General features: G+C 41.3%; 1 protein-coding gene and 1 long non-coding RNA gene across 5 annotated transcripts in view; one reads left to right on the forward strand and one right to left on the reverse strand.

Annotated features, from left to right (window-relative positions):
• The window catches only part of LOC131834070 (uncharacterized), a 42390-nt gene extending 20097 nt beyond the window's left edge, over nt 1-22293 (forward strand). Inside the window, exons 3-6 of one of the 2 annotated variants that reach the window (XR_009354738.1) lie at nt 5751-6537; nt 14900-15286; nt 16157-16235; nt 21476-22293. This is a non-coding gene — a long non-coding RNA (uncharacterized LOC131834070). The remainder of the gene's footprint in view (nt 1-5750; nt 6538-14899; nt 15287-16156; nt 16236-21475) is intronic. The other variant, XR_009354739.1, reaches the window with a different exon arrangement.
• ADGRF1 (adhesion G protein-coupled receptor F1) overlaps nt 1-23583 on the reverse strand; it is a 43248-nt gene that overhangs the window by 7431 nt on the left and 12234 nt on the right. For all 3 annotated transcript variants that reach the window (XM_059178192.1, XM_059178193.1, XM_059178191.1), the window contains 10 exons: nt 18583-18739; nt 17222-17279; nt 14787-14936; nt 13397-13570; nt 11656-11756; nt 10740-10798; nt 7133-7293; nt 5810-5973; nt 4004-4192; nt 941-2314 (listed from right to left, as the gene is read on the reverse strand). In XM_059178192.1, coding sequence (XP_059034175.1) covers nt 941-2314; nt 4004-4192; nt 5810-5973; nt 7133-7293; nt 10740-10798; nt 11656-11756; nt 13397-13570; nt 14787-14936; nt 17222-17279; nt 18583-18657 — 2505 coding nt within the window. In that variant the 5' untranslated portion in view covers nt 18658-18739. The remainder of the gene's footprint in view (nt 1-940; nt 2315-4003; nt 4193-5809; nt 5974-7132; nt 7294-10739; nt 10799-11655; nt 11757-13396; nt 13571-14786; nt 14937-17221; nt 17280-18582; nt 18740-23583) is intronic.

The raw sequence follows: 23583 nt of genomic DNA on the forward strand, positions 1-23583 counted from the left end.
CTCACAGAAACCAAAAGATTACTTTTTCTGCCTACTCTCTGAACACTCTTCGATTGTGAAATGTAAAACCCATGCTCTTCAGCAGGTGTAGGCAAACTTCTGCAAAGAGCCAGATAGGACGTGTTTTAGGCTTCTCAGGAGGTACAGTTGCAACTGTTCAACTTTGCCAAGGTAAAGAAAGCAGCCACAGACCATATCTACACAAATGGGCATGGCAGTGCTCCAATAAAACTTTATTGACAGGGGCGCCTGGGTGGCTCAGTGGGTTAAAGCCTCTGCCTTCAGCCCAGGTCATGATCCCAGGGTCCTGGGATCGAGCCCCACATCGGGCTCTCTGCTCTGCGGAGAGCCTGCTTCCTCCTCTCTCTGCCTGCGTCTCTGCCTACTTGTGATCTCTGCCTGTCAAAAAAAACAAAACAAAACAAAACAAAACAAAAAAAGGAAAAAAAAAACTTTATTGACAAAAACAGCGCTGGTTACAGTTTGTCAGCTCCTGCTCTGTTGTGCTCTGGAGACATCCTGTGAACCATTCAGAGTCAACAAGTGGTTTTGAGTCCTTTTCCTTTCCTCGTGTGCTTTTGCAGAGGTCTGCCCAGGAGAAAGAGGGCTGAGCTGGCAGCAAAAAGGGTTAACATTAGGTTTATAAACTCAAACATCTAAAATCCTGGGATGGATTCCTGAACAAGTCTAATACTCTGCTTCAGTAATACCTGCTGGAAAATACAGATTCTGTTATTTGTTTATTTCTCTTGGATTCACTGCTGCCTGGCAGTGTTGCTCACAGACCTGCTGCAGGCAATGGGAGATGAGTTAGCATCCAGAGTGGTGTTACCAACCTCAGTTCTCTATAATTACTCCCAGTCACCTGATGATGTAAGAGGTTATTCTTAAAAAAAAAAAAAGAAGAAGAAAAAGAAGAAGTTATTCTTATTGTTCTCACCTGGAATGCATTGAGTAATGCAAAAACAACATGCCAAGCCAGATTCTGGTTGTCTACTATTGTTCCTATGCCAAAGCCCCAGGTGAGCCCCAGCAGAGGGGTCAGGATGAGAAGGCTCTTCCCCATGCGGACAATAGTGGCCTTGTTCTCCTGACCGGGTCTTTCTCCAACAGTGGGCCTCCAGAGCTTCCTGAGAACCAATAGCACCACCACCAAATTCACAGCCACAATAGTCAGTGCAGGAACAGCAAAGGCTAAGAGGGGTTTGCTCCTATCGGACCAGTTAAGCCAACACACGTCTTTCCTTGTGTAGCCATTGCTTGGCTGCGTGACAGCAATCGTGATGGCACATATGATGAGAGGGCACCCGTAGCCCAGGCAGAAGCCGATGGCTATCATCGAAGGCATGGCCATGTGATGGAATACGAGGAGGATCCGATAGGCCAGCAGGATGCCAAGTGTGAGCATCCAAAAGAACAAGGAGAGGTAGAAAAAGTGCATGAAGAACACAGCAGCTACACAGACTCTGGAAAGGTTTACGGGGGAGTCTCCAGTGGCAGCGACAAGGAACCAAACATCAGCAATCAGGAGGCACAGGGCTATGTTCACCATGCAAACATGACGTGTGTAAGAGGTCTGGTTTTTCTTGACCTGCTTCCAAAACAGAGCTTCAATGATCAGGCATAAGGTGAGACTTCCGATGGAGATGCCTAGTCCCACAAAGGTGATCCATTTAACCACAGGGATGATGGCAGAGGGGACAAAGGGGGACATCAGTACCGAGAAGGAGGTCAGGTGAGTACATCGGCACATCACCATGTCTGGAGTTTCGTTCACCAGGTGGCAGCCTGCGTTGTTCCATTGCAAAAGACCGAAATCCCAAAACACACAATGAGGCTGGCTCAGATTCGACTCTATCTTGGAAAAAATCAGGAAAACCTCATTTATGGAATAGTTTTGAATAATCGTGGATATCACGGGGCCATTGACCTGAGCATTTCCATTTTTGGTAACAGATAGGATAGTCCCCAGGGTCAACGAGGCCATGCTGATGATGGTTTCTGGAAGGGATCGCTGGAATTGGTCTGACTCAATTAACACACGGCCTCTTATGGGAATGGAGGCATTTGGAGGGAACATTTCAGTCTGATAGTTGTAACCCATCTTGAGTTGGCTTGGGGACACTGGACTCCCTTTCCAGTTAATGAATTCCCGAGAAAAATTCAGAGGCAGAGCTGTTGGAGGTACAAGGCTGCTGATGTTTTCCAGTGTCTTCAGTAACCGCGAGCTGGCATGCTGTTCTTCCTGTAGTAACACCGTCCAGTTGGTTACTGATGATGAATTCAGGATGTGGTCAGCTATACTGATGACATCCTGAAATACAAGGATGAAAATCAGTTTGTGTTTTGAATAAGCAGCTCAAGAGGACTAGGAGGGGAGAGTCATTAGTATTAAGGATATCACAATTGCCTAAAGAGTTGGCCCAGTTGAAGACCATAGCAAATGTATCAGTGAAAATCAGTTTAGTCACTGCGCAGTGAAAGTTTTGGGTTAAGAAACTAGGGTCAGCAGAATCATATAAGTTCCAGAGTGATCTCCCCAGGACATTTGTATGCACACTGGGTTTCTAGCAAGGCTGAGAAAGAATCCTGTGGTGTGTGCTCTATCAGGCTCACTTCCTTCCACAGTGATGACAAACATGGTTGCCTTACTGCTCCAGCTGAGGCTCAGAGAGTGAGACATTAAATTGAACTCCTTTCCAACATTATGTTTGTTTTGCTAACATCAGAAGTTCTAAATTCATGTCATGGACATCCAAGTTGAATTTATGAATTAATAGGAGAGAATATAAAGCAAAAGAGAATACAAAAGCAAAAATCCTCAAACACTGGACAAGTGACTGAGAAGCATCAAACTGTTGTGGGTTTTAAGGGTCAGTCTCAGCTGAAGAGATTCCTTTTCCAAACAAGACCTTGAAAGCTGCCACTTTCCCCAGCAGGACCCTGTCTCTGGCTTATGGCTCTGGTTCCCAGGCATTCTTCCTCAGAGTCATCATCACTCTGACAGAGTCTTACCCTAAATGAGCCCTCTGCAGCTTTTGGCCCTGAGTCCCATAGCATGCTTCTTCTACTGCCCTCTAACCTCTGTCTTCTTTTGGTTTGTTTGCCTGCTCTGTTTGTGCCCTTCATTTTATTTTTAGACTCTCTGTGTCATTTTGTTTTAGTTGGTCTCTTGTAAACAACACAAAGTCAGGCTTAAAAAAAAAACTTGATCATCTTCTCTTTGGTTCACAGAGTTTTAACTTATTTATATTTAATGTCATCTCTAACATAATGTCACCTTATATAGCTAAAGTATAATCGTGTGATATGTAACCATACAATTCGATAATATAATTTTTCAAAAATATAATATACTTTAACATATAGAATGCACACATCCAAAATGTTTGGAAGGACATTCATTTAACAGTATTTATTGAGTACCTGCTATGTACTACTTTTCATTTTCTAGGCACTGGAGGTGATACCTAAAATGCAAGCAGTAGCTATTCTAGGGTGACCAGATTACATATCTTTTTTTTTTTTTTGTCTATTTGCATTTCTTAGTAAGCAAGTTTTATTTGCATAAAATTTAAGCTAATTTTTAAATACCAGACTAAATCATGAATACCCCAGTCAAAAAGAGGGTATTCTTAAAATACACACTACTGAAGTCAGAGCTCTTAGCCACAAGAAAGACAACTGCAAAGACATTAAACAGTGAACACGTGTCATATGTTGTCATATGGTATCATATGGTGTCACACAGTGCATATGGTGCAGATTCTCACACCTTCCTCTAAGCCTGCCTAGAGGTAGCCCCCTCTTGCTTTGAACTCACATAACTAATCCCAAGAATTTTTGGTACACTGTGGAGGACACAATAAGTCTCATACAACAATTGACCTATGACCCCTTGCCTCTTTTCCATTAGTGAGATTTCAGCTCGGGTTTTTGTCATTCCTCCTGAAAGACTGAGCCTCTAAAGCAAGTCCTATAAACACAGACAGACAGAACATACCTCCATTGTTGAACTGGACACTTTGAAATGGCTCGCCAGTGACAGAGACAAGACGTTGTCCAGAATTGACACCACTGAAGCCAGATTGCCGGCTGTGGTTGATGGGTTTTGCTGAATCACAACAGAAAGATTTCGCACCAAGGATGACACGGCTGTCTCGGTAGCATTGCCTGTGATCACACTGAAATTCTAGGAATAAAAATGGTTAAGTTCTAGAGAACAATGGGATGTTTGTTTTTCATATAAATTATTATCCTAATTATACAGAAATATATATTCAGTGAGATTCAGTGACTTTCCAAACAGTACCCAGCGAGGAAGTGGAAAGTTAGTGTCTCCTGGTACTAAATTCTGTTTTATCAACTATGCTATGCTGAGAAATCCTTGTAGGATGAGAAGATAGAGGGACATGCATGGAAATCTGACTAAACTTTGTCATTGGCTTGGAGTTTTGCTTCTTCTCTGAGGCTCCGCTCTGTTTCCACTACACTGAGTTATCTTGGAAGGCCACCAAAAAAGGGACAGTCTTTTCCATTCAAAACAAGTCAACCCAAGAACCAGAACCCATCTGGTTTTTTGTTTTTTGTTTTTTTTGGGGGGTTGTTTGTTTGTTTTTGAGAGCATGAGTGTGAGCATGAGTGGGACAAAGAGGGGCAGAGAGAGAGGGTCTAAAGCAGGGTCCAGGCTCAGTGCAGAGCCTGACAGGAGCTCAGACTCACACCCCTGAGATCATGACCTGAACAAAAATCAAGAGTTGAACACTTAACCAACTGAGCCAAACAGGCAACCCTCATCTGTATTTCTTTTTGCTCTTCTCAGCTCACTGTTGTGTTCTCTACTTTGAGCTGGGACTTGCCTGCCTTCACACCCTGGGTTGGGCAAGTCCCAGCTATGGTCCATGTCTAGAACCGTCACAAAGAAAGCAAGAACAAGGATAGACTCCAGAAGCCATCTGGTCCAATCTCCCCCATCCAGTTTACAGAGGAAAAACCTCAGAATGAAGCAGTAAACATTCTATAGTCCCTTGGGAAATACCATTCTGAGTTTCATCTGCAATAGTGGGGTCCCTGGCTGGGAGAGGAGTTCTGCTCAATATGGACATCTATTTGCAACACAGTCTCAAGAGTCCCTCTTTTCCATGACTTGAGTTCGAATTCCTCACCATTTCCTTCCTTCCTTATATCTGCCTTGCCTTAAGAACTTGAACCTTCCTAAGAAAAATGTCATGTGGAATTCCTAGTTCTGGACTGGAAATCAAGTGACCATGTTTCTAGTTCAACACTACTGTTACCAGAGGGACCATCAGCCTCTTAGTCTTTCATTTCCTGATCTATAAAAACAGGTTGATAAGCCAGATGACCCTTAAAATCCATTGTAGTTCTGTCATTGTATTTGGTACACCTCTGTCTGAGCCACTCCCGGCCCAAATTTCTGACATATGTACATCCTCACTCGTACTGAGCTGACTCACATCTCTACTTGGATCTTTGTTTTCCAGGCTTTCTGGACTTCTAAGACCAGCTTAATTGCTGTCTTACCATCTATCATAGACATCTTCGGCACTGATTCATTCCTCTATAGCTCCCTCCCCAATGGAACCATCAACTCTGACTTTTTCTGTCTCTCTTGGCTTCTACCTAGACCCTGCTACTCATTCCAACAGTGCCTATGATTACCAGGTCTGATAATAGCCTTGACTTCTGTGCACTGACCAATGAGACAAACTGATATATTATTCTCCACCTAGCCATGCTCACTGGGAGATGCCCACGGTGAAACTAAGAACACAAGACGCAGATGCTTTACCTTCTTCAGTTCCTCCAGCTGAGAATGCACACACGTCTCCCTGAGGATCCGCCACCCAGAAGGCTGGCACCTGGCTGTAATGTTCCCAGTGTAGCCACTGCTACAGGGAAGAATATACTCATCATTCATGGACCCAAATCCAAAGACAATGCTGTTACACTGGGCTGGGAGGAAAAATGGAAACAAAAAGAAAAAATGTGTCAATATCCTGGCACTTTGTACAAAGCATATGGCAGTGCTGTAGAATTCATGTTTCCAGAGACAAAACCCATACAAAATTCAGGAGTAGAAATTGGTCCTTGATGCTCAGCTTCATCCCTCTCAACGCCCTTTCTCCTTTCTGATGCCCTCCCCAAGGCCAGCCCCTTGCCCTCCAGTTGTCTGAACTGTGCCAACAGTCTTGCTTTTAGTGAGCCATAAACTAATAAGCACCAGGTGAAAAAAAGACAGGGTGTGATCACTCTTGGGAAAGAGCTTCATTCTGTAAGGAAATGTCAGAAAATCAGAAAATCTGCAAGAAGCTATGGAACATAGCAGTAATGATATGGTAACAAATTGGACAGCTGCCATTTTAGAGTGACATACCCAACTTTTTGCCCTTTGTTAAAGCTTTTCACGTTGTGACCAGCCACTAGTTACACCCACAGCTGGCCCTCGGTAGTATATTTTGACTGTGATTGGGACCAGGAGAAGGAAACTGTGCAGGGAAGATCCTCCAGGATTCTGAGGTACGCTTGTTTTTCCCAGTACTGCATCCTAAGTGCCTAGACAGTTTGTAAATACTGTTGAATAAATGTTATTGAAAGTGGCTCATATTCAGGTGCACAAGGCTTAAGATTGAATGTAAAAAAGAAAGGGAAAAATCTGAAGAAAAGTAGTAGAGTGTCATGTGTCTGTGTGTGTCTGTGGAGAGAGTGTGTGTGTGTGTGTGTGTGTGTGTGTGTGTGTTAAAGATCTAGACAAATGCATTCTTTCTTTGGTTCCTTGGATTATGATTTAGGAATATGTCAGCCCCAAGGCTCTTGGAGCATGTGTTGCAGTAGACTATTGCTGAGTGAGTTCCATCAGGGCCTGCAGAGAGCTCAGTGCTCCACAGTGTTAACCTGGGAGCTGGAGAACACATCGCTGGTCAGCAAGGATCTGAAATCAGAGACTGAAATGGAGTTTCATCATGGTGGGGGGAGAAAATCACTGCCTATGTCTCAGTCAGTCTTACAACAATTCTGTATCATAAAGATTTCCAGTCTACTTCCTGAAGACACAAATGAGCTACTAAGTAGAGGACTCCTGTAACCTAAGCGGGGGATGGGAATTCAGAATTACCTTTTCCAAATACTCTGAAAGAGCCATCTTCAAGCAGGAACAGCTTGTAAAGTCCTGCCTTCACCTTCTCGGCCACTTGTTCAATGGCTGACAGCAGCTCAGATGTGCTGCTGGAACCCACAACTTCAAACCCGACAATGATGCTTCCATCATTGGAATGACTGTGTGAAAAAAAAAATGAGATTCATTCAGTCGGTCACTCGGGGCCTGCCGTGTGTATGCATGTCACTGGGGCCATGGGGGGACATCAAACTGGTATTGTCCTTGCCTTCATAGAGCTTACACTCTAGCAGAGAAGACAAGGCAAGCAAGAAACCAGTAATTATCATATGTAAGTAATTATATAATTGTATATAAAAAATATATCTATGTGTTTAGTTAAGTATTACGCGAGACAGATGTGGTGATAAGAATAGAATAGCAGGTGGAGATGGGGCCCACTTTTTAAAAGATTTATTTATTTATTTATTTATTTGAGAGAGAGAGAGAGAGAAAGGGAGAGCATGCACATGCATGAGTGGGAGGGGGGCAGTGGGAGAGAATCTCTGGCAGACTCCCAGATGACTGTGAAAACTGAGGCAGGACTTCATCTCAAGATGCATGAGTTCATGTCCTGAGCCAATAGCAAGAGTCTGATGCGTAACCAACTGAGAAACCCAGGTGTCCGGATGAGGCCCGCTTTACAGAGTGACTTTTTTTTTTGTTGGCCCGCTTTAAATAAAGCTGGTCAGAGGGTGAAAGCTGAGGCCTAAACAATGCGAAGAAAAGGCTACAATTACAAAGAACATCAATGTAGTTTGCCAGCATGTGTGAAGGTCCTGAGGCAGGAAAATGCCTGTGAGTTAAACAAATTTGAAGACCTGCTGCCAGGTCAAGAACCAGAGTTTCTCAATGCAGAAAGGCTTCAGAGTGGGTTTGAATTTTCCTAGGGAGAATAAATTGAATTCAGTTTATTGAATTCAATAAAATCAGTTTTAGTTAGAAGACAAAAATTGATTAATTCATTTTAGCATAACTAAGTTTCAGTGAGCAGGAGAGAAATGGTAGGGTATATTAGGTAAGTGGCCAGGAGGTGGATCAGATAAGGCGTTAGAGTTTGAATTTTATTTTTATTAAAAGGTTTCTTTCTTTAGGAAAAGTCAGAGGCATGCTCATGTTTACTGCTTAAGAGTGTCACTCTGGCTGCTGCATAATGGGCTGAAGGGGGCAAGCAGGGAAATAGGAGGACCCACCAGGAAAGAAGTGATGGTGACTTGAATTTGGGGGCAGTACCCGTAGGGAGAAGTGGTCAAGCTGTACTTGAAGACTGAGCCACGGGAATTGTGAAGGATGCTGGGAATGGAGAAAGGAACCAGTCAAGAAAAGACTGTAAGGGATAGAAAAACAAATTGCAGTGTATTCATACAAAGGAATAGCACTGGGCAATAAAAAGGAAGGAGCCCCTGTCCCCCTCCCCAGGGGCACCTGGGTGGTTCAGGTGGTTGAGTGTTGACTCTTGGTTTCAGCTCAGGTCGTGATCTCAGGATTATGAGATTGAGTCCCAAGATGGGCTCCCCATTCACTGTGCAGTCTGCTTAAGACTCTCTCTCCTTCTCCCCCTGCCCCCCGCTCTCTCTCTCCCTCCCTCCCTCTCTCCTTCTCCCTCTCTAAAATAAATAAATCTTAAAAAACAACCATAGCAAAAGGAAAGAACCCCTGACACTCCGAAAACAAGGATGACGCTCAGAGACATGCTGAGGAAAAGAAGCCAGACATACACAAAAACGACACACTGGGCGATTCCATTTATGTGAAGTTCTAGGTAGACAAAACTGACCTACGATGATACGAATAAAAGCAGTGGTGATTTCTGGTGGGAGGTAGGGGTGGGCATAGAATTGGCTGGAGAGGAACACAAGGGAACTTTTCCGGTGATGAAATGTTCTGTATCCTTAAAAGGCAGCTAGTAAAAACATCTGTCAAAGCTTATGAAACTGTATGCATAAGGCCTGAGCTATTGCCGTATGCCGTATGTCAGTTATACCTCAATAAAAAATGATGACAGAGGATGATAGAGGATGACTCCAGGTCTGAGTGTGTGCAACACTCACTCTGGGTGACACTAGGTGTCCCTGTAACTGGGATGGATGAAGCAGTGGGAGAAGTAGCTTGATGGTTTTGAGGGGGGACAAAAAGGTTTGAGGAGAAAAGTGGGATGACCTCTGTTTTGGACACATTATGTTTGACATGCCTACCAGAAAATCCGGTGGAGGCAGTTGGATATTTGGGTCAGAGAAGCAAATTGAGACACTAAGAGATTAAGATTTACTTTAAATCATAAACATAAAGAGTAAAACCTAAATAATTGCATTTCATAGATTTATGCCTACTTTATAATTTTATTTACAAATATTGGAGTCAGCTCATAAGATATAGGAAATGAAATATGTGTTAGAAATATAAGTAGGAAGCCAGGGCCAATGTAAAGAAAAATATGAATATTGAATAAAAATTACTGTGAGTTTCAAGTGTGTCTATGCATTCAGTGACTGCAAGGTCAGAAAGGAAAATATAATTCATTAAATAGAACTTGGTATAAGAAAAAAGCAGCAGTGTCTTTCCTAGCATTGAAATATAAAGAAAATTATACACATGGGCCTTTATATAAGAACATGAGATAACCAGAAGGCTAATATCCAGGACAGTATATTTATAGCAATGCTGCTGAAAATTTCCTATAGCTGTTCCATAAGTTAACCGTGAAAAAATATATATACACAAGAAGTCAAGTTCTCTGACCTCTAAGCCACTTCCTCTATCAAGCAGACTATTCATAGTATCAATGCACACATGGCTAACCAAATAACTTTTGGAATGAAAGCATAAACAAAAGGATAATTTACTAAATATCTCTTTATTTGCTGTAGACAATGCCTACTGGGTTTTGAGCTATGGTGCATACATGGTATCTATACAAAAATATGATAGCTTCCCCCAGGCTTCCCTCTTGGCTCCCAATTATACAACTTTGTATCTTTGTATCATACCCCGCTGTGCTTGTGGACAGAGAAGAACCACCCCTCTGCACCCACAGCCCTTACCTCCAGCCCTCGTCCATTCCCATATATGCATACCATGATCTGCTTCATCCCAAGTTCTGCAACTATGGGGTTGCAGTTCCAGCCTCTGATCTATACTTTGGAGAATGCCATTCAGTATTTAAGTTTCCTCTTCTGACTTTGAGAAGCATCACAGACTTTGTCCAATTTTAGTAAGAATCCTACTAGAAAGACCTGTTCTTCCCTGTTTTTTTGTTTGTCAAGGTGATTTGGGAATAGGACTGGCATTCTGTAAGATGGCTGCACAATTCTGGAGATGCCATTCTCTTTTTTAAGATTTATTTGTTTATTTGAAAGAGAGAGAGAGAGAGTGCACAAGAAGAAGGGCAGAAGGAGAGAGAGAGAGAATCTCAAGCAGACTTCCTGCTGAGCTCGGAGCCCAACAGAGGGCTCCATTTCAGGACCCTGAGATCATGACCTGAGCTGAAATCAAGAAGCAGGTGTTCAACTGACTAAGCCACTCAGGCACCCCTCTGGGGATGTCCTTCTAAGGCCATTGTGTTACTTACCGAAATTGGGTGACATGAACTGACTCAAAATCTTGAATTCTTTTGAATGTTTCTTTAAGCTTATAAAGAGAAAAAGGGGCAATATGTTGATTTTTGTCCCCATACAAGGAAGATATTTTAGCAAAAAAATTGATGCAGACAATAAATAAACCAACAGAACTACTGAAGAAAAGAAAGAGATACCACAGGAGGTAAAGGCATATTATACAAACACAGTTCAAATGACAGTTGACAATTGTATGCATACACACACGTCATTTATTTTTGAGTTGACTAATAAAGATGCTAACCAACTGCTTAGAATTGAAGAATCAATTGCTTAGAATAAGGGATTGGGTGCCAGATAATATAAATTTTTCCAAAATCTGTTTTCTCCTTCAAAAACATAAGCCCTACATTTCCATATGAATTTAAGCTGAATATCTAGAAAGTATTTGTGTATATCTTTAGTGAAAATGACACCTGAATCAGCATTATAGATAGAAAGACAGTGATTTAGTTTTTCTGTGACTTCATTACATAGTCCAGAATTCTGTTCAGTAACTCTGTTTAGCCCCTAACAAGCAAGGCTGCTTTATGGAACAAATCCAAAATGCTGACAATTGAGCCTAGAGCATGAAAAATTTCCTTTTGACAAATAAAAAACAGAAAATAACCAAGAAGTCTTGCTAGAATATGACTCACATAAATGAGCAAAAGTGAACACAAGAGAAATGGAAAGAAGTCAACGGCTAAAACTCTCCCAGAAAGAAAATGTTCAACATACGTAAGTTGTGGGCAATGTGATTAACTGCTCTGTAATAACTCAATGAACGTGAATAATTAAGAATATGTATTAAATAAACATGCTGAATTGAAAACATCTGAACTCATGTTTAGCCAACAATTTCCTATGTAGAAAGTAGAAAGTGCTTACTTGAATTTCAATTCCAGTGGCATATTTGGAGTATGAAGGAGAAGATGAATTCAAAAGGTCTTTGGCAAATCTTTCATTAATTTTGAAAGTGCCCCAAACCTCTATGGGAAATAAAAAAGGTTTACAGATATAAAAATTAGTCACTTGAATTTATCACAGCATAAAATTATAGCAGTACATTTAAAGCCCATCTATTCAACAGCAGTATTTCAATTTCTTCTTGTAGTGAATGTTCACCTAAAATAGTATAGGAAGTGTACACAAAACTAGACTTTTAAATTGTGGATTTGGAATATAATGAGAAGGTGCTGGTGATCAAGGCAACCTTTTAAGTAGGTAAATGTGTGGTCAACTACATGTGGTTAAGAAAGGCAGTTACTTAACACTGAAATGTGCACCCATCTAGGCATTGAAAGCAGTAAACACTACTTGCTAACTCCAACATACCCCTTGCTTTCCCATTGCTGGTGTTTTTCTGTGCTGGGATCGATTGTAGCTCATTTTCATATAGACAAACCCTGTTTATCCTGCATTCAGGATCTAGGCAAATGGACCTCCTCTGCAAGACTTCTCCTGTTCCCCAAATGCAAAGATTCCTTCCCACCTCTAAATTCCTACAGTACTCTTTTCATATCCTCTTTACAACCCCTTGTACCAACATACCTGTTTATGAGCATTTCTCATGTTTATAAGAACCCACTCCACTTTGGGGAGACAGTGTGATCCTTGTCTGATCCATCTTTTTATTTCTTCAAGGTGCATCAGACACAGACCTTTCAAAAGGTAGACTTTCATTCAAATTTATTGAAGAAATTACACTGTCTTCTTTTTTGTATTATAGCCTATCCTCGCCAACTGGGCTGCTAATTCAGACAGGGAGAGAGAAATGCTTCATTGTGTCCTCCCATAATTTGCCTCAGATCTGGGTGTAAAGATGGCATCTAATAAATATGTGTGGCCTTCATGAACTGGCATGGTCCTGGGAAGGGGAACCAGGAATGCCCAGGAAATCTGAGTTATTTTACATTCTCCCTCTCTTTGCACAGCTCTACCAAAATTCAGAGTTTCAAGAGAACTGATGTAGTCCTCGAGGAAACTTCCTAAAGTCCTTCAAGCCCTGGAGCCCATGTCATTTGGCTCACTTTTTCATCCACTGAACATAAACTGAAGGAGATTTAGCTCCCTCAGCTTCCACTGGTTTCCTAAGCTAGACCTTTACCTTCTGTTTTGTTTTGGTAATGCATTCAGTACACATACTTGTTGTCCATCTAGAACATATATTTCAGTATAATAATTATGTGCTCCTCTCTGCTCTCACACCTCTAGACTTTCCTTTTCTAGAAATCGATATTGGCAAAAGCAATGCAAAGAAGGCAGGGAAAAAATTGTATTTATTCAAGCATTTCTCCTACTTGAGATTTCTGTGAATCCCCCTCCATCTCAATAAAATCATAGAATTGCAGAGCTGAGCTGGATGAAGGTTGAACTGATGCCCAAATGTCAATTCGCATTTCTGAATTTTCTATACTTGTGAACTTCTTGCTGTGTCCTGCTAAGCCTAGTGAGGTATATTGTTATTGCCCTTTGGTGACCCTGCAAACACTAGCTCTGCTCAGGGAGACAAAGAGTTAACACGTGGGTGAGAAGCTAGAGTTCCCTCCCTGTGGCATGTTGGGCCTGAGAACCACCCCCCTCCTTCCCCCACACCAGAGCTCTCCTCCTGGCACCCTTCCAACCTTACTTGTTCTTTCACAGAAATTGATGCTGTGGGTAAGGTTGTTGAGATGACAGTGACAGCTCTGGAGCCCTCCAGCTGTGTGAAGGTAGCATTTCTGGGGATCAAGGCATGAGGGTGGAAACCAGGTGTAGCCATCCTCACAGGCACACTGCAAAACCCCATTCTGGTTGCCACAGTCTGCACCAAAAAAAAACGGAACTTGGTCTCACAGGATCTTGTTTATAACTGACCCACGCTGAGTTCTCATCCTTGGCTTTGACTTAGAATCTGAACCAAGTGTGTCTCACCAAGAGCTAGAAGGATAAAACTATGGTGGCAGTATGTTTAAGGTAAGGATATGTCCAACCTAATAGATTCTGAGCCTGATACCAAACGTAAAATCAAGTGGCTGGGTCTAGCATCCAAAAGAAGGATGGATGACCAGTAGATAGTCCTTGGAATGGGAAAGAGAAGCAGAAGAGGGTGTGCTAACCTGAAAGTTATTTAAGAGAGATCTAGAAATTATTTTTCCACTATTTTATTGGAGGCTCCTCCTACCCAACTACCACCATTCTCAGGTAGATCCCATAAGCAAGATGGCAAAACTGAGGAGATGATGAAAAATTCCATCAGTCAAATCTGTATGCTCATTCCCACTGAATGACCTAAAACACCCATCCAAAGGCTTTCCTTTATAGTGGACAAAAAAAATAAATAAATAAAATTGGGACAAAGCCATCAGACATTTTTGCAAAAATATGCATTATGATATATAGTGAATGATTCTCAAGCTTTGTCATGTTTGGGAATCACCTGGAGGGTTTCATCCCAAAATTTCTAATTCAGTAAGTCTGGGATGGGGCTAAGGATTTGCATTTCCATTAAGGTCCCTGATACTACTGCTGTTAATCAGGGCACCACACATTGAGAACTACTGCTTTAGACAATCTTTCAACGTCTCTGAAACCGAGCGTTCTAATTATTAGTGCTGTTTGTCAATTACTTCTTGCTCTTTTCTGGGCACATAGTAGGATTACATATCCTGGCCCCCTGATGTTGAGTGGGGCCATGAAACCAACATGGGTCAATAAGTTGTGAGCAGAATTAATGTGTGTCAATTCTGAGTTAGAGAATTCAACTGCTAGTGTGAAACCCGTGCGTGTTCTATTCTTTCTTGACTCCAACTGGGTATATTTGAGATAGCGTGTGATTCATTAGCCTGGATTCCCAAGTGACCACACCAACAAAACCCCACTGCCAAAGTTTAATAAAGATAGAGCGTGAAGAAGAAATAAAACATGTGTTCTTTCAAGTCACAGATATTCTGGGGATGACTGTCTCCATAGCATAACCTAACCTATCCTTACTACCCACCTTCCCCCTTCCACTCCCAGTCCCCAGAGGGGAGATTTACATGTAGTGGCCTTTGCTCTAATAATCTTCACTTGTTTCTGTAACCATAATGATGGAGGCTTCAGAAGCTTCAGAAAATTCTTCATGTCTCTCTTCTCCTTGGAATCTCTATAGGCCACCTGAAGCAGCAGCTCATACTCCTGGACTGGGCCTAAAGAGAGGAAGATAGTCAAGAGCCTCCTTTTTCAGTCTGGAAGAGAAATATTGCCAAGGAAGCCACCAGGAAGTGTTCATCACATGTCATCTGGGGGTCATGGGCTTTGCCATGGTGCTTGTTACTGACTTCTGCTCTGCCAATCATTAAGTAAAAATGAGCATCTGGAGGAAAACTTGCAGATAGCCTCATATGTGTCTGATCTATGTTTATTCTCCCAATTTGACAGGCCAGGGGCTCCCACTCTCCCTGACCCATCCTGGCATCAATCACCCTCCTGACCTTACATAGCTCCTCAGGATGTATCCAAGGTCAAGATTCAGGCATCAAGACCCAAGGGAGAAGAGGTGAGAAAATCCTAGTCACTCTTGCCTCTTGCTCTCCCAGCTCCAGCCTCCTTGAAGGATGTTAAAAAACAAAACAAAACAAAACAAAACAAAACAAAAACACAAACCAAAAAAACAAAAACAAAAACAAAAAACCTCCAGTCTCACAATTTCCTCTCCAAAGAGCCACTTTTTTCTACTGTAAAGAGGTTTCAGTAATTAGCCAACTTTGAGTACCTTTCATGAAATGCAAAAGCAAAACCAAACCAAACCAAACCTTACTTGAGACTTTATGCACCCCCTTCTCAGTCTTATCACTCCTGAACAGCACCTTTTGTTTCCCTAACAGCACTTTTTGTTGTTATGTGTTCTAGGCTCAGGAGACCATGAATTCTAGTAGTATTCTCCCTCCCAGAACTCATTTAGGCACATTTGCATGAAACACAATGTGAGATTTCATGGCATTTCCAGATCATCCCAAACATATCTATGCACTTCAGATTAGGAATGTAAGGACTTCAGAGAAAAAGGGGGAAAAGGTGAACATCCTTTTATCCTGGGTCTCCTTTGACTGCCACTGGTGAAATCTCTTAGAAGTCTCAGACTTCTCAAGACATCCAAGCTTTCTGCAAGGACAAATGAGATGGGGAGCTTCTCTGAGACCATCCCTGTTCTTAGGGACCCAGGGAGCCAGGCAGAAGGGAAATTTATAGAGAAGGAAATTAATGGATCAGTTCCTAGACTTTTTAGAAGGCAGTCAAGAGGGCCGCAGGAAGTTGGTTGAGTCTGACATGTCTCATAACATGGACAAGAGCTTTCTGTCTGCCATAACTTCTACCATCTCACTTCATGGAATCTCAGCCCCTCTTTTCCTCTCCCCTCTCCTTGCAGGCTGGAACCTGTCCCAGGTCTTGGGAGCCACACCAAGTAGAGAAAGCTAACGGGACTCTTGCTCCCACTGCCCAAGCAGGTAAGAAGTGGGGAAATGGTCAGTGTCAGAGGCGCATGGCGCTGGTCCTGGAGCCAGACTGTCCAGAATTGAATTATTCCTCCAATTCCTTAGCTCTGTGTCTTAATTTCACCATCTGTAAAATAAAGATGACCATTGTGCCTAAATCAGAGGGTCATTGTAAGGATTTAATCCACCTAATGCACTTAAAATAGTGCCTGGCACCTAGGAAGAGCTCACTAAATGCCAACTATATTTTTACTGTCAGGGAAAATGTTTTCATGGCATTCCAAATTGAATTTTTAATTTCATTTTCTGGAGAACTGCAGCCTTGTGTGGTGGTAAGTTCAATGACACTATTTGCACACTGTCGTATGACAGATCCCTGCCCTGGAGAAAGGCTTTTGTGGACTGACCCAGGAATCTAACAACCATCTGTCTGCATCATTCTTTCCATGAAGAAATACATTCAGTGATTGAAACATCAGAAAAACAAATTAAATTAGGAACACAACCTATTAGTACACTGAGGGTTGTATCCACTAATTACATGGTTAGGATTGAGATAAGGAAGGAAAGGAAGGGTATGGAATAGCTACTTGCCAGGTATGGAGCAGGATACCATGCCTTTATGTATTATTTAATCTTCACAAATATTTTGCTAGTAGGGATTGTCTCATTTCCCAGATTTGAGGTGTTTCATAGTGTGTTAAAGATCATACGACCAGGGGATCGGGTGGCTTAGTGGGTTAAGCCTCTGCTTTCAGCTCAGGTCGTGATCTTAGAATCCTGGGCTTGAGCCCCGCATCAGGCTCTCTGCTCAGCATGGAGCCTGCTTCCCCTTCTCTCTCTGTCTGCCTCTCTGCCTACTTGTGATCTCTCTCTCTCTCTGTCAAATAAATAAAATTTTAAAAAATCATACAACCAGTCAGAAACACCTCTAAGGTTGAAACCCTGGTCCCTTGGCATTAGGGTCTACTGTACCACACTCTCTAAGAGAGGCTCACCTGGATGCTTTTTCTTATCAACAATGAGTCCTCTTCTTGTGTTGATGCCTTCATTTCTCTGTTTAAAAGAAAAGAGTAATTACGGCAGGGCTTCCTAAGGCCTTGTTGGATCTCCTGGATGAATGGAAATTATGGATCTAAAATCCAAGGTAGAGATGATGGGGAGGTGGCTAGGAAAGGCCTCCCTGAGACAATTTTTGAGCACAATTCTCAAGGAGGTGGGGAATTGAGGAGCCCTAGAAAAAGAACTTTCCTGGAAGAGGCAACAGCAATGGCCCTGGGCTAAGAATATGCCTGGCATTTGAAGACTGAGTGAGGAGGTCAGAGTAGCTCTGTGAAGTGGGTAAGAGGAGAGGGGCAGGAAATGAGGTCAGAGAGTATCTCCGAGGAGGTAGGCTGTGTAGATTTTTTATAGGGCAATGGTTTAGCTTTTATTTGAATGAGATAGGAACCCACCAGAAAGTTCTGAACACAGGTGAGAGTGCTCTACTTTACTTTTTGGAAGGCTCAATCCTGTAGCCATGTTAAGAATAGACAAGCACAGAAGCAATGAGAGAGCATCTCAGGAGTTATTGAAAAACACATGTGAGAGATACTGAAAGTGTGGATCAAGGTGGTAGCCATAGAGGGAGTGAGAAATGTTTGAATTATTGGTGTATTTTAAAGATAAAGCAAAGCAAAATGAAACAAGAGCCAATGGTTTAGATATGGATTATGGAAAGAGTCAAACATGAAAATCATTTTTTTTGCCCAACCATCCAGAAGGACAATGATACCACTTGCTGAGATGGGAAAGGAGAAGCAGGTTTGGTGGAGAAAAATAAATTAAGAATTTAATTTTGGACATCTTCAGTTAAGGGGCCTATTGGACACCCAATTAGAGATACCACAGAGATAGTAGATACATGGGTGTAGAGTTCAGGGGAGAAGGTTGAGATGCAGATGTAAATTTGGGTGCCATCAAGGTATAAAGAACATTAAAACCATGATCCTAGATAAAAGTGTCAAGAATGTGAGTGTAGTTAGGAAAGAGAGTCCAAGGATTGGCCATGTCAATCTCTATGTCTTTCCTTGGTCAAATAAACAATAGGAAGAAATGTGCTGAGCTAGTGGAGTTCTCTAGATGGCTCAGTCTGAGTGCCTTATTTTGTAGTTAGGTCCTCTAAATTCTGAGAGATGAAACTGCTTATCTAAGGTTACACGCAGCTAATGTGGATCACATTGAGACAAGAACCCAGGCTTCTGATGCCAAGTCTATTAAATTATGTAGTTCCAGTGGCCTAGAGCCTGATGGGTTTTCAAAGTACAGAGGAGGAGAAGAAGAGTGGTAGAGAGGGAAAACAGGGCATATGCCAACTCACCCCCAGGAAGCCATCTTGGCCTTCAATGAGGATGAAGAAAGAGATGAACCAGAGCACATGGACTTGCATCTTCATTTGGCCTCCCTCCTTCTCCTGGACTCAGCATAAACAACTGGGGCCACAGTCTGTGGCTAGAAAACGGATGTACCATGCAAGGCTGAGGCACAAAAACAAGTAATTCAAGCCAAAACTTAAAAATGTACAGTGGTAGGGCCTAACTGAGTGTATCAGAAGCCCTGAGTGATTGATGATTTTTCTACTTCAAGTATATAGCCTGAGAGACCATTACTTCCACTCCAGTAGCAGAAGTCGTAAATTTCCATCTTTACAAACTGCCTAGAAAATTGCTCAAGAGCTCTCTTCTCGAAGATCACATTTGACTAAACACAGGCTATTTTAAAATCAGGACTTGCTTAACTTTGCAACCAAATGCATTTGACATCCAGCCTTTTTATATTTCAAGGTTTTCTTTTCATCTCAGGAAAAACAAGCATTAAAATAACCAAAGATCCTTAGAACCATGAATATAAGGATAGAATCAGAGTGCTTAAGCATAAAAATAATAATGAACAAATCCAGCAAATTTCTTTCTTTATAGTTGATGTAATTATAAACAAATTATCCTTGTTTATGCTTCTATCAGAATAATTTGGACAAAATTCAACACATAGTTATGGTCACAAAATTAACTGCATATACCCAGGTTATTTGGTGTCAACAAAAATTTAAAATCATGGTAAGTTAGAACTGTTCTGTCTAATATGCTAGCCTACAGTTACATATGACAATCTAAATTTTAATTTTAATTACAACAAAATGAAATGAAATTTCTCAGTCACACTGTCCACATTTCAAGGGCTCAATAGCTAGTGGCCATGTAGCTAGTGGCTACCAATGTCAGGCAGTGTAGACACATAACACTTCCACTATTTTTTAAGATATTTTTTATTTTTAAATTTTTAAATATTTTATATTTTTATTATTTTTATTTTTTAAAGATTGATTGATTATTTATAGACTATTTAGAGAGAGAGAAAGACATGCACAGGGGGAGGGCAAAGGGAGGGGCAGAGGGAGAGGAGAGAATCTCAAGCAGACTCCACACTGAGTGGAGATCGGGACACAGGGATTGATCCCACGACCCTGAGATCATGACTTGAGCTGAAATCAAGACGTCAACTGACTGAACCACCCAGGCACTCCAAAACACTTCCATTATTGCCAAAAGTTGTATTAGTCACGGAATAGTATTTAGCCTTAAAATAGAAGGAAATCCTGTCACATGATACAACATGGATAAACCTCAAGGGCATTAGATTTAAAAAAGAAACCAATTGGAAAAAGACAAATCCTGTATGATTCCACTTCTATGAAGTATCTAAAGAAGTCAAGCTCATAGAAATAGAAAGTAGAATGGCTGTTGCCAAGGGCTTGGAGGAGGGGAAAACAGGGACTTGTTATTTAATGTTATCAGGTGAAAAAGTTCCAGAGATATCATGCCCAACATGAATATACTTCACACTACTGACACTGCACACTTAAAAATGGTTAAGATGGTACATTTGTGTTATGTGGCATTTTAATACTATTTTGAAAAGTTGTACTGGACAGCACTGACAGAAATGAAGGAATGCATCCTTATGGCCTCTCCATGGGAAAAAATGAAAATCTCTAATTCCCAAACTCACTAACCCACCACGAGAATAAGTGTTCTTGATTAGCAGCACAGAAAATGCAAAGGTGGACCCTCCATTCCAGCCTTTCCCTTGTTTCTCAGGTATACCTTAACCCTTATAAAACCCTGCCATGCCTGAAAGTACTACCCCACACTTTGCTCTCTGATCTACAAGAAAATAAAAAAGATGATAGAGACAGGATAAAGAATACCACAGAAATGGCATACATGTCAGCAGAGAGCCTTTCCAGGGCTTTCTAGGGAAGCATGAAAAGCAAGCAATGAAACACATACAACTTTTATGTTTCCCATCTCCCCTTAGGTGAACACCACTCTCTGTTCTGAGACAGAGGTTTGGGTACAGTAACTTCTAGATCACTAATTCATTCTTCTGCTTCGTTTACCCTAGCTGTTAGAGTATCTAGATTAGATTGGATCTCACTGATAGCATTTTTAAGTTCTGCCAGATAAGTTCTCTTTTCTGCCCTTAGAGAATCTATTTTTCCACTAGTGGTTTTCTCCAACATAGCCATTGTCTGCATAACTGTTACCCTGAAATCATTCTATTGAGGGATGATTCTGCAGGCAGATATCAGAAGATAAATGTAAGGGGGAGGGATCCTCTGGGATCTTGTACCAGAGGGCAAAATCCTCTCACACTGGGAACTGCCTGCAGACTTTGGGGCAGCCCCCCAGAATGAAACCTAGATCTGTGGGGCACACATGTGAACTGGGGGTGGCTGGCAGTTTTAGAAGCACAAAGGGCAGAGACGTGCCTGAGCCTGGAAATGAAGGCTGGGAGTGTGGCTGTAGGGCACACAAGCTAGTACACTGTGGTTTTTTAGCAGTATAGACAAAAATGAAGTCAGTGTGGCCTACAGTGCTTACTGAAGAACAGGCTGAGGTCTCTCAGTTACTTCTGCTCTGACTTTTGGAAGAGAGTCAGAAAGCTACCAAAGAAAGTCACCGAGAACAAAAGCCCCCGCAAACCAGTTTTCACTGAGCCCAAACCAGTTTTCACTCCCCACCCCAAAAGGGGGCAGGTCAACTCTGCCCAAATAGCATTGCCTGAGTAATAGTGTGGCATGCCCCTCCCCCAGAAGACAAGCTAGAAGAACAAGAAGAACAATCCTAAGGTCCCTTTAAAACAGGCACATCTTGCTTGGTTTGTGGTCAATAACTTGGACTCTATATATTCTCTCAACCACCCCTCAATAGAATGACTAAGAAGAGGAACCCTCAACACAGGAAAAATTCAGAGACCCGGCAAGCCAGAAAGGACTCGCTAGACATATTCAGGGTATTAAATGAAAAGAACATGCAGCCAAGAATACTTTGTCTGAAAAGGCTGTCATTTAGAATGGATGAAGAGATAAAGAGCTTCCAAGACTGGCAAAAACTTAAAGAATATATGACCACTAAGTCAGCCCCACAAGAAATATTAAGGGAGATTCTATAAAAGGAGAAAGACCCCAAGAGTGATATAGAACAGAAATTTACAGAGACAATCTATAGAAACAACGACCTCACAGGCAACACGATGACCATAAAATCATATGTTTCAATAATCACTCTCAACATGAATAGCCTAAGTGCTACCATAAAACGTCACAGGGTTGCAGATCAGATAAAAAGACGGGACCCATCCATATGCTGTCTACAAGAGACTCATTTTGAACCTAAAGTTACACCCAGATTGAAATTGAAGGGATGGAGAACTATCTTTCATGTCAACGGACCTCAAAAGAAAGCTGTGGTAGCAATTTGCATATCAGATAAATTAGATTTTAAGCTAAAGACTGTAGTTAGAGATACAGAAGGACACTATATCATTCTTAAAGGTATATCCAAGAACTAGATCTAACAATTGTAAATATCTATGCCCCCAGCATGGGAGCAGCCAACCACAGATGCCAACTGTTAACCAAAATAAAGAAACACATTGATAATAATACATTAATTGTAGGAGAACTTAACACTCTATTCTCAGCAATAGATCATCTAAGCAGAAAATCAACAAAGAAACAGAACTTTGAATGACACATTGGACCAGATGGACCATATATATATATATATATATATATAGAGAGAGAGAGAGAGAGAGAGAGAGAGAGAGCATTCCACCCTAAAACAACAGAATACTCATTTTTCTTGAACACACATGGAACTTTCTCCTCAATAGACCATATCGAGTTCACAAATCGGTCTCAACCCATACCAAATAATGAGATTATTCCCTACATATCCTCAGACCACAATGTTTTGAAACTGGAATTCAAGAAGAGTTTTGTTTTTGTTTTATTTTGTTTTGTTTTTTGAAACAAGAAAAAGTTTTGAAGAAATTCAAACACATGGAAGCTAAAGACCATCCTGCTCAAGAATGTTTGGGTTAACCAGGAAATCAAAGAAGAACTTAAACAATTCATGGAAATCAATGAGAATGAAAACACATCAGTCCGAAACCTATTGGATATGGCAAAGGCGGTCCTAAGGGAGAAATACATGGTCATCCAAGCCTCATTCAAAAAAATAGAAAAATCCCAAATGCACAAACTATTTTTTACAACTTCAAGAACTAGAGAATCAACAACAAATTAAGCCTAACTCATGCACAAGAAGGGAAATAACTAAAATTAGAGCAGCAATCAATGAATTAGAAACCAGACATACAGTAGAACACATCAATGAAACTAGAAGCTGCTTCTTTGAAAGAATTAATAAGATCAATAAACCATTGTAAGACTTACCCAAAAGAAAAGAGAAAGGACCCAAATTAATAAAATTATGAATGAAAAGGGAGAGATCATGACTAACACAAATTACCAGAAATTATTATCAACAGCTATTGCCAGTAAGTTAAGCAACCTAGAAGAAATGGATGCATTCCTGGAAACCTATAAACTACCAAGACTGAAACAGGAAGACATTGACAACGTGAATAGACCAATAACCAGTAATGAGATAGAAACAGTGATCAAAAACCTCTCAAAAACAGAATCCAGGACCTAATAGATTTCCTGGGTAATTCTACCAAACATTCAAAAGAGAAATAATACCTATTCTCCTCAAGCTGTTTCAAAAAATCAAAGCAGAAAGAAACTTCCAGATTATTAGGCTAGCATTACCTTGATCCCCAAACTAGGCAAAGACCCCATCAAAAATGAGAATTTCATTCATTCGATATCCCTGATGATCATGGATGCCAAAATTCCCAACAAGATCCTAGCTAATAGGATCCAATAGTACACTAAAAGGATTATCCACCACAACCAGGTAAGGATTTATCCCTGGGGGATGCAACGGTGGTTCAACATTTGCAAATCAGT

This window comes from Mustela lutreola, chromosome 6 (genome assembly GCF_030435805.1).
Source record: "Mustela lutreola isolate mMusLut2 chromosome 6, mMusLut2.pri, whole genome shotgun sequence".
In the NCBI taxonomy this organism is placed as follows: Eukaryota; Metazoa; Chordata; class Mammalia; order Carnivora; family Mustelidae; genus Mustela; species Mustela lutreola.